Source organism: Phyllopteryx taeniolatus, chromosome 13, assembly GCF_024500385.1.
Source record: "Phyllopteryx taeniolatus isolate TA_2022b chromosome 13, UOR_Ptae_1.2, whole genome shotgun sequence".
Classification (NCBI taxonomy): domain Eukaryota; kingdom Metazoa; phylum Chordata; class Actinopteri; order Syngnathiformes; family Syngnathidae; genus Phyllopteryx; species Phyllopteryx taeniolatus.
In genome coordinates this window covers 9,704,125-9,715,533 of record NC_084514.1, presented here as the reverse complement: position 1 = coordinate 9,715,533, position 11,409 = coordinate 9,704,125, and the positions used below count along the sequence as shown (strand labels likewise).

Here is an 11,409-nt window from a genome sequence, read left to right as displayed (position 1 = left end):
GCTGTTATCAAGTTGCTCATCTTTTATTGACGACAAGGGATTGTGCAATGACAATGTTTTGCTTTCTTCTTGATTTTATATATAAATATATATTTTAACAGTATTTTTAGGCTGTGATGCAACCTCCACCGGTGAAATGGACAATTTCCCACAATGGAGTGAGGTAGACACGCGTACATGTTTGAGCCGATCAGAGTGGCCCCAAGCTGACAGTGACGACGACGACAGCTGTACAACGGGAAAAGTGGCCACTGGCTCCATGTGACGGTATGTCAAAAGCATCTCCTTTTATACACACATAGCTTGAAATAATGCCACCCTACAATAATGCTACATACAGGTACACCTCAATTAGAATACGGTAAAAACTTTAGTGTTGATACATTATAATGATTCATTAAAAACTTGGGCAAATACTTTTCTGAGGGCAAATTCCAGCCTAAGTTCTACATTGTTACATAATCTAGTTTCTAGAGATGTTGATTTTTTTTTCCTGCAAGCTCTCAAAACTACATTTAAAAAAACAATGATTTCACACCCAAACATAAAGGTTCATTTTTTAAATTGAACTAAATTACGCTTTTGGCACTAATTTCGATGTACCTGAAGACAAGTGTTTTTTGAAAATGGGAGCGCTGTGCCAAGAGAAAATCCACATAAACATGGAGGCAACATGCAAACTCCACATTGGAAATGCCTGACATTTCAACCCAGAACTGTGAAGCAGGCATGCTAACCATTCCTCCCACTATGCTACCCTCTTTAGTCCTGACCCCCCCCCCCCCCCCCCCCCCCCCAAATGAATAGTTGCTGGGCAACCCAAACAAAAAAAACGTAGCCTTGCTCCATCAGCCAAAAACAAGGCCGCTTACATGACCCCCACCCACCCTGCACCTCCAACCCCACTGTATAAAAGACCAATTCATTCAAACTAGAGGTACAACAATTAATCAAAAATTAATCAATTATCAACTTAATTGACTATTTTGATCATGTTTAGGGACCTTGTTTAACTTGAAATTGTCCAAATCCTCAGAATTTCAGCCTCTCAACACTAAATATTCTCAGATTCCTGTAGTCCTCTGATGAAAGTAGGCAGATTATCTGTTTAATCAAAATAAGACATTTGCAAACATGTACTTTTCATCACAGAAGAAAATAATACTGCCAGCAGTCCAGGCCTGTCTCCCATTGAAAATGTGTGGCGCATTATGAAGCGTAAAAGACGACAACGGAGACCCCGGACTGTTGGACAGCTCAAGCTGTACATCGAGCAGGAATGGGAAAGAATTCTACCTACAAAGCTTCAACAATTAGTGTCCTCAGTTCCCAAACGTTTATTGAATGTTGTTAAAAGAAAGGTGATGTCACACAGTGGTAAACATGACTACCAGCTTTTTTGGAACGTGTTGCAGCCATCAAATTCTAAGTGAATGATTATTTCCTAAAAACAAAGTTGATCAGTTTGAACATTAAATATCTTGTCTTTGTAGTGTATTCATTTATATGTAGGTCGAACATGATTTGCAAATAATTGTATTCTGTTTTTTTTCTGTTTAACAAAACGTCCCAACTTCATTGGAATGGGGTTGTAGATGTTCAAGTATATATGTATTTGTTTTACTTGCCCAACTGTTGGGAAACATGGGACAAAAGTGTTACCATAACATTTTCTTCAATACAGAGGCATCACATATTGATCTATTACTTTAATTCCTGTCGATCACGCTGTAAGTGCAGGACAATTTATCATTTTGTCCAACCTATAAAGGATACAGTTGGGCAAACTTTAAATATGATAGCATTTAAGCACCGGTGCTTAACTGCTATCATATTTAAAGTTTGCCCAACTGTATCCTTTATAGGTTGGACAAAATATCCATTTTGACATGGCATAAGAATAAAAAAAAAAAAAATGAAAGCAGCAGTTCACAAGTGTCAAATATCGATAGCAATAGTTAGCGATATCCGTTGATGCTAAATCACTAATGCTAATTTCATCAAGTTCACTTCAAGTGTTAGTGTTCTTCAGAGATATGGTGACACATTGTAGATAGTTTTCGTACAAAATCATACTTGCCGTATTATTGAAACGACATTGTGACATTATCACAACTAAATTTCCCAGTGTGCAGTGAGTTAACACAAGTTACTTTAGTTACTCTTCCATTTCCATACCCCCCTTTATCAGTGTTAATGCTAATTTCATCAAGGGTCAACAGTGGTCAGCTACCTAGTTCTTTTTAGTGTCAATGCCAAGTTGCTAACGCTAATTGAAAGTTAATCTTGTTTTTCAGTAACTGACGGATTGTTTTCAGCTAAAATATCACAAAATCGTTATGGTCAGCACGATAGTGACATTATCTTGCGTTACTCTACCATTTCCCATCTCTGGTATGCAGCGTTGATGCGAAGTCACTAATGCTACTTACCATGTTCTTGGGTTACCGAGTGAGATACTGTGGATTGTTCCGTCCAGAATAATGACAAATGTCATATTATTGGTACAGTATGATGACATTATCATGAGTTACTCCCATCCCTGGTATGCACTGTTGATGCCAAGTAGCTAATTTCATGGAGATTTAAGTGTTAATCAACTCTAATCAAGCTCGCCGAGGATAAACCACCCACAATGTTTATTTTTCCATTTTAAGAAATGCGCTCTCTCACATACTGTCACTCACACACACAGAGAAGGTGCAATTAGTGAGGCTGGAAGATGCCAATCTTCTAAATTACTCTTCTGTGATTGGCTGGTAGAGGGGGGGCCAGGGGTGAAGGTGGGTGGGGGGGTTCATTTCTTTACAGGTCCCCGTGCTCTCCTCTGTCAGTCACAGCCCTACTTCCTACTTGAGGAAGGAATCCAACTTGCGCTCAATGTTGGCAAAGGAGTCGTCGCCCAAATAGTCGATCTGGCCCGCCTCCCAGCGCTGCTTTCGCTCCTCTGAGGAGATGGGCGGGGGGTTGGTGACACCTGCCGAGCCGGCAGTGGACGTGGCGGCTGCGGTCTGATCCCCACACTCGTACTGGTGAAGCTTATCCTGCATTACCAGGGAGGAGCGCAGAGAGAGAGGGGGGGGGTGAAAAAAGGAACTTACCTGAACCCCCGTTTGTCATAAGAAATATGTTGCAGATCCACCCCGCAATAGGTGAACATCTGCTGATTTTGTTGTTGTTGTAGTTAATAGTTTTAGCTCTCCCACATGCTTTAAACACACAAAGTATTCCTTAGTGCCTGCTCACGGTCTCTCAAGAAATGTGTGGTTACCACTGCCTCATCACTTCCCATCAGTCTTCCTTAAAACTCACTTCATAAACTCCCAACTTACCAAAACCTCCCCAGTACCACCATATCACCCCATCTTACAGCAACTCCACTGGCTCTCAGAGTTCAAAATTCTTCTCCAAACATTTATGGCAAGTCACAATCTCAGCCCCTCTTATCTGCCCCACCTTCCATCTCCATAGCACCACTCCTGTTTGTTCTTTCACTACTCCTCCTCTGTTCACCTCACTACCATGGGAAGCAGAGGTTTCAACTCTGGAACTCCTTGCCACCTACCATCCGTGTCATTGATTAAAACCAGACTCAAAAACTCACCTTTTCAAGATTGCTTACTCCCCTTATGAAGTTCACCGTTAAACTGACAAAATTAAAGAATTACACATTGTATATTTAAACCCCAAAATATTCAACCAAACCATATATTTTTATCTAACGATGTATTTTAAGGGTAATGTAAACTAGGTTTTATTGATGGTGTTTGTGGACATATGATTTAAACTATTGACAGACAATTATAGCAGTTATCAGTTGCCGATTTGCAAACTCCTCTACTCAATTTTTTTCTGTAGAACCAGCTGTTCGCTGAAAAATCTATTCCTGCGATTTCCAGAAATATTACAAAATGTATTAGTATTTCCATTTTTCATTTATTTCCTTGCAGCCATTGATATGGCATTGACATTAGCAAAACTTATTAAATATGAGGAAAAAAATAGGATGCTGGAATGAATGTCACCGTGTTACAACCCGTAAAAATACCAACTACTATGCTTCTATTGACCATGTTACATTTTTCACTCAGTCATTTATAGATGCAGTAATATATTGCTGGCGTGCTATTGTGGATTGTTCTATTAAACACGTTTTTACAATGCGTTTGAAACATGTATTTAAATACGTGTCAATGTGATTACAGCTTCTGGGATGAGTCTTTAAGGCTTAAACTAGAACTTTTTTTTAATTCATTATTTTGCATTCTATAGTTGCAATTTTTTGAAAAGTGTTCCTTTGTTTAGAGCATTTGGGAGGGCTATTTCTGGACCATACGTCAAGCAATAACTCACATCATTGCCCAATTGCATGACGCCACTGTTGAAGGGGGCGTCACCATCGGCCCGCTGCAGCAGAGGCATCACCGACGTGGCAAACAGCCGCCACCAAGACTGCAGATAGTCAGGGTGCAGCCGGCCGCTGTCGGGGCCCTCGGGGTGGCAAGCCACCTCACCACTCTGGGCGTCGTAGGCGTAGCACCACGGTTTGGTCTTGCCCAGGAAGTGGACTACCTTGGCGTCACGGCCGTAGCTGCGTGGACACGGAAGACGTTAAAAATTAAAAGAGGAAGGTGACGCCAAGGGCAGGTTGTGTTCCTCCTCTTGTAATTGGACAAGCATACAGAAAAAGACCACCTTTGAACTGACCTTAGATATGCTTCTTAACACACAAACATACTTAATGGTTTACTACGCAATCATGGTTGTGTTTGTGCATGCGTACTGTTTAAAAGCAGGCAGATAAGAGTAGATGGCGATGCTGCTGAGGTTGTAGACAAAGGGGAGGTGCTTGGATATGTCGGCTGTTGCCCACGTGTTGAAGAAACTGTTGAGGACGCCCTGATCGCCTCCTGTGAACAACCCAAACGCATGTTGAGGATCACCATAACTAGTCGTTTTTTAAGATCACTCAAGAATTTGTCATTTTCTAAATGGAGTCTTGGAATGAGATCGCTTCTAAAAACAGCAATTTACAAAATTAGTATGGAACGAGAAGATTACTTAATCATCCATTGTCAGTCACTTTCTAAAACAGTCTGGAATTTAGATTGTTGTGAAATTAGTATTTATTAATTTTTTTAAATAGTCTTAGTCTCTAAAGGGAGTCTGGAACAAGACAATTACACTAAAATTCATCATTTTCTACATGGGGTCTCGAATGTGAAGATTGGTCAAAAATCTGTCGTTCTCTAAAGGGAGTCTGGAATTAAATCAGATGTATGGACCGAAAATTACAATAAAATGATTTCCCCCCCAAAACGGGTTTAGAATGACCAGATTACTCAAATATTTTTTTCCATAACCTGATTACACTAATGAGAAGATTGCGCTAAACTGTCATTTTCTAAAGTAAGTCTGGACTGGGATACTAAATTGTCATGTTTGAGGGAAAAAAAATATATTGGTATTGCCATCAGTGATTAACTGTTGTTTCAATGGAGACACCACACAGGTTACAAGTGTGAACTTTCCATGGCTCAAGAGGCCTCTTGCACAGATTTGCTGGGGAGCCCCAGGAGCAGGGTCAGGGTCGTTTGCTCCATCAAAGTAGGACATTAGAGTCTAGTCTATGGGAGTGGCACAATTCACAATGTAACTCAATATAAACATTAGCTTTCATGCCCAAAAAAAAAAAAAAAAAAAAAGTGTCACCGTCAAAGCTTCCGTTGTCAGCGCAGAAAGTCAGCAGCTTCTCGTGCGTCTCGATAGACGGCCGGAAAACAAACACCCCTGAGTTGAAGCAGTCTGGCCAACCAGGATCTGGCGCAGCCGAAAGTTCCTCCCGCTCAAAGAGCTCGTCGATGTTGGAGAGTGCCTACATTTCATGGAGGGAATGACAATTTCAAAACGGTGGCTGACTTGATTATAGTCGATTAACACAACCTGTATCACTTCTAAAAGGGAGTAAAGAAGATGTGGGAGGTTGCTACATTTAACACAAAACGCATTGGTATTACCATCAGTTCAAACGGGGCCAGATAAAGAGTACATTTAGTCACCATGGTGTCGGCGTCCATGAACACACACTTGTCGTAGTGAGTCAGTGTCCAGCAGTGCAGCTTGGTGAAGGTCACACCCAAGTCGGGACGCTGCATCAGGGCCAAGTGGGCAGCGTCGCCGGAGTCCATGACGTCCACCAGCCGCACCTCGTCAAAGATGGAGCGCAGCGCCTGCCTGCAAAATGAAGAGCACGTTGACACAATGAATTATTGATGAATGTACGGTAAGCCCTTGCCGTCTGCCATTGGCAAACTCAACCAACTCAAAATTTTCTGTAGAACTATTTGCTTAAAAATAAATAAAAAAGCCTACTCAGAGCAGAATCATTATTTTCCAAGTATGTAAAAAAAATAAAAATAATTTGTACCTGGGGGGCCAGCAATATGGCCTAAAATTCATATCACGTCTAAATTGAATCCCTTCAGGATAACAATATGCAGTTCAAGCAAGATGTTTACATGCGCTCTAAAAAGGGTCCCCCCTCCCTTTCAGGCATATGGAAATTGCACCCAAGGATGTACCACACTAGTGCAAGTCCACAATTCTCTTCCTGATATCTTGGGTGATTTCTTTTTACTTCCATGAGGTTACACCTTTGGATGTAAATAAACACTGCTTATTTAAGCAGTGTGTTTGAGCTGTGCCTTCAACTACATCCACAGGTGTGTCTCTAACTCAAAGGTCATCAATTAACCTATCAGAAGTTTCCAAAGACATGACATCTTCATCTGGATTTCCCCCCAAATAGTTTAAAACTTGCTGACTTTGAAGAAAGTCATGAAGAATTGTCAAGAAATATCCTCATTATTCAGGCATTTAGCAAAGAGAAATAATCTTGGTAATGCTAATTTACCTAAAACGGGAAAAAATGTGTCTATTTCATGTCAGACAGTGAGAGAAAGAAAAAACTGCAGATATATATATTTAATATCCCATTACTCAAATTTTTGCTATTCGCATCGGGTCTTTGTCCCAAACCGCTATGAATAGCAAGGCTCTACAGTAGTTACCTGCAGGACTCCGTAACATGAGGTCCAATGAGGGCGACAAGATTCCTGGTGGCATGGTGGTCTCGTAACGAGCAGCCCAGGACCATGGCCCCCTTGGCGTAGCAGTCGTTGGTGGCCAGCGTCACGAAGGCTTCATCTGATTAAAACACCAAAATAATCATGGTTAATGCAACCTTTTTTTTTTTTTTTTTTACTGAGCACTCTTAATTTCCACATTTCATTTGAGTAATACTTATCCAGTCAAATGGATGGCACACAAAGTTGCCATAAACCATGTTTTTACTGTTTGTTTCCTCAAATAGTAATGCATTTATTTACTTTTGATTTGAAGGTGGCGTCTATTTGAGCAGAGACATACTTCCCCCAATATCCATCCATCCATTTTCCGTACTGCTTATCCTCACTTCGGTCGCGGGCGTGCTGGCACCTATCTCAGCTGACTCTGGGCGAGAGGCGGAGTACACCGTGAACTGGTCGCCAGCCACTTCAAAGAGTACCGGGCGTTTAACTGAAGTCGTCGTTTACTAGAAAGAAGGATTTTCTCAAAGCTGTCGGGAATGAGCTCATCCATAAAATTGGCATTTATCTTCAGTCTTAAATGAGAATATTGGTCAAAAATTACTAAGTAATTTTTTTTCATATGTAGTCTAGAATCAGACGGTCATTTTCTAAAGGGAGTCTGAAATGAGAGGTCTCTAAAATTAATCATTTTCCAAAAGGGAGTCTGGAAGGAGATCTTTGAAATCGATCATTTTCTAAAGGGCGTTCAGAATGAGAAGATCACTATAAAAATAGGCCATTCTCTAAAATGATTGTCGAGCGTGAGACAACCTAAAACGCAGTCGTTTCCTAAAGGGAAGGTTCTGAATGAGCTTGCTTTGAAATTAGCCTTTTTTTTTTGCAAATACAGCCCAGGGGCTCTACAGTACGATGGTCTGACTGGAGGTTATGTCAGGAAGTGTGGCCTATTGCCACAATTTCGTATTTATGCATTTATTTTTTTGTCATCTTTATTGCTAATGCTAATGTCAACATCAGTTGTGACATAATGGTTGACGAGTATTTGAGGAGAGGGAAATGAACTTCACAACCTCATAGTGAGAGTGCACGTCAACCACTTAACGACCAGATCAAGTTAGTCACTGTCACAGGAAGTTATGGATAGCCACTGTAAAAAAATAAAAGCTTTGGGAAGAAGGTGTTACATTTAACCAGTGTTCATTTTAGGCCAGTGTTTTTCTTAATGAAGCAACGAGCCGATTTTTGGGCAAGTTTAAAGGACGCAACCGAGTGGAGAAACGTGAAGTCGCGGTGATGTAACCAGAGCCATTTCCACTTTCAACATTAACGGTTCCACTCAGGAAACAGAATCAATTTGGACCAACGATTAGCTCTAAACAGTACCTTGGAATGAATATGCTACAACCCCTCTCCCCCACCCAAAAAAGTAAAAAAACAAACAAAATAAAATCCCTCAAAATGTGTATGTGAGCAAGCTCTTCTGTACTACCGCTGTTTGTGTTTAGTGTCCACACGTCACAAAAATGCCTCCACTGTCTTGGCGATTTGTTGTTTTTCCTCTGCTTCTGCTCGTACAGTGCGTCTTAACCTGGGTTCCAGCGAACCACAGAGTTCCGTGGGTCAGTCCCACGGGTTCATCGCAGGTCAAGAGCCTTGACAGTGCAGTGCGTCTGTGCATCCGTTCCGTTCATCCCACTCATATGATTGTGATGTCATGCTCTGCGTGCCCATCATTGGCTGCATACCGTTTGTTGCATTATATCTGTGCGAGCAATCCTTTGAGGATGGTCGACATAACTGAACAGACATTGTTGCCAATATGATAGAAGAGTGGCATTTTCCAATCTGAAGCTGTGCATTTTCTGAACAGGTCTCTGGAGAAACAGCAAAGGTCATATTGGTCCAGTACATATTGAGATACGTTTTTGTGTGTGAAAACTGCAATGGATGCAGTGTTCATTTTTTGCACTAATGAAATATATACCCCATTGAATTTGAAAATAAATTTTTATTTTCACAATCACGAAGGGTCGGTGAATGCACGTATGAAACTTGCAGGGTTCAGCACCTCCAACAAGGTTAAGAGCCATTGCATGAGTAGAAGCAAGCAGCCGGCCAAAAGAGGAGACGGCCAAACTATCCAGCAGTATGTAGGGCAGGAGGAGGGCTCGCACACCCATAAAAGGAGCCAGTTTCACCAATGCATGCAATATGTTGTTTAAAAAAAAAAAAAAAAAGTGGGGGTGTCTATAATTCTTAACCTTTGGGACATTTTGCCATACAGGCCACAGATAGTGTTAGGGAGTAACTAATAACATGTAATGAGATTATGTACTTGATAACAAAATGTATGCAATTGTAATCAATTACATTACCAGGAGAAAATGTGTAATTAAATTAATTGGCTTTCCATGATTACAATTTTACTTCTATTTGAAAAACAGCTGATAAAAAACAGCTAATAAAAAAAATAAAAAAATAAAAACTGACTTTTGAAGAGTTCCTGCTTTATAATTTGTGACTTTTTTTTTTTTGATGGAACAATCAGTATCTGGTTTGTCAAGCGATATCTAAATTGTGCTCATTTGTCATTAGGTCAACATGATGTTTTCCACATGCTGTGCACTGTTATATTACTTTGAGAAAGTAATAGAAATAGTTACCGTCACATTTTCAATAGGGTAACGTAATTATAACCAACTACATTTCCAAAGTAATCTTCCCAATACTGGTTATTTTTACGACACCAGCAATGCTCAAACTAAGTCTCGTTTATGCGTCGATTGGCATTCTAAAGCATTTATATATGTAATAACAAAAATAATAAAATCTTAGAATACATATATAGTTTAAACTAAAACTTTGAAAATCCACACCGGAGGTCTAATGGCGGTCGGAAGCTAGCTTGATTCTCTGGTCTCCAAACTGCTGCAGCAACTCCTTAAAAAAAAATAATAATAATAATAAATATAAAGCTGTCGTGGGAGTACCAGTTCACGTACTAGTTTTATAGTCATATTAACCGACACTACTACTACTACTAGGCTATTGCTACTCGTGTCGCTGTTCAAAACAAATATTAACGCCATTTAAAATGGCAGAACAGGACAGAACGAGTACCGCAGAGGAGTCAGGCGGCCGAACGTGTCGTCGGAGTCTTACCGGACATGGTGAAGCTCCGCCGGGGTGTAAAGCGCCGCAAAAAAGAAGGAGGAGGAGGAGGAGGACTTGAGGATGATGACGGTGAGGATGGTAGTGGCAGCTTCGTCCCGAGCAGCTGCGCTCTATGCCAGACCAAGAATTAAAGAGCACGTTTTCCGGGTCACGTGGCCAGTGACGTATATGGTCGGTGCTGGCTGTTGTCTTCGCGCCACTAATTAAACGAGGCAACAAAATGGCGACGATAAGAGTTACGGAAGTCTTGAAACGTCACCAAATACTGGATAAATTCAATACACGGTGGGCCAAAAGTTGGTTGTACGCTTTAAAATGTTTCTATGTCACTGTATCACATTTTCCTTTTGACCGCCATCCTTCCCTCAGACCAGCTTTGTTCTAGCATCTTTTCCTGACCTTCCCACCCAACTTTCCTTCATAAACCCCTGCCTTCCTTCCCCACAGGCCTGCTTTTTTTCCTGGCATCTTTCCTTCATAATCTACCTTCAGTCCTTCTTACCTCCCTGCCTTCTTTCCCCTCAAACTTGCTTCGTTCCCAGCATCTTTTCATTCATGATCGTCTTCCTTCACTCCCTCCTTTCCTTCCTGTCGTACTTCCTTTCTTCCTTCCTTCCTTCCTGTCTCCTTCCCTCTTCTGTTCCTTCTTTCCTTTCTGCCTTTATTATATTTCTTTAAAACTACTTTCATTCCTTCTTTACTTCTGTACCTGGCCAAGACTGCTTTAGAATCTATTTTCTTTCATCTTGACAAAAAATATTTTAAAATGTGTAATTGTTAGGTCCATTTTTGTTCTTTGATTTAGCAATTTAGCCACTGTTTTAGCCAAAAATATGTACAAGGGTATTTTGACTTTTTTTTTAAAATTAGTTTTGTGGTGTAAAATTTGACAACAATATATTAAAGTTTGGTTCTCTGAAGAAGAGGAGGAGGAAGTAGGAAGGTGTTAAGATATGCCATCACTGCCCTTTGGTGGTCAGGGTTGAACATTCCAGCAATTATAGTTGTCTTCATAATTAAGGAAAGTGTGAAATATTTTTTTGGGTCATAATTCAAATCAGCTCCTTGGTGTATTAAAACATGTCTGTAGCATACTTTCGTCACAATACCATTTTTTTAAAGCATATTTACTCCTGTGGTGAAA

At 40.6% G+C, this 11,409-nt stretch overlaps 1 protein-coding gene across 1 annotated transcript; it reads right to left on the bottom strand.

Moving 5' to 3' along the window:
- Window positions 1–2,622: 2,622 nt before the first annotated feature.
- Window positions 2,623–10,889, bottom strand: LOC133487893 (glycogenin-1-like). Its single transcript, XM_061795140.1, has 7 exons — window positions 10,254–10,889; window positions 7,071–7,206; window positions 6,060–6,234; window positions 5,713–5,875; window positions 4,784–4,910; window positions 4,354–4,591; window positions 2,623–3,044 (listed from the first exon to the last, which is right to left on the bottom strand). The coding sequence occupies exons 1-7, from the start codon at window positions 10,258–10,260 to the stop codon at window positions 2,850–2,852; spliced, it is 1,041 nt and encodes a 346-aa protein (XP_061651124.1). The 5' UTR covers window positions 10,261–10,889; the 3' UTR covers window positions 2,623–2,849.
- Between the last annotated feature and the right edge of the window lie 520 nt (window positions 10,890–11,409).

Excerpts from the sequence above, each read along its gene's own strand:
- LOC133487893 (XM_061795140.1), bottom strand. Across the intron at positions 4,911-5,712 it reads TGACAACGGAAGCTTTGACG|GAGGCGATCAGGGCGTCCTC; the intron begins GTGACACTTTTT and ends GGTTGTTCACAG. Across the intron at positions 3,045-4,353 it reads TCATGCAATTGGGCAATGAT|GATAAGCTTCACCAGTACGA; the intron begins GTGAGTTATTGC and ends CTGGTAATGCAG.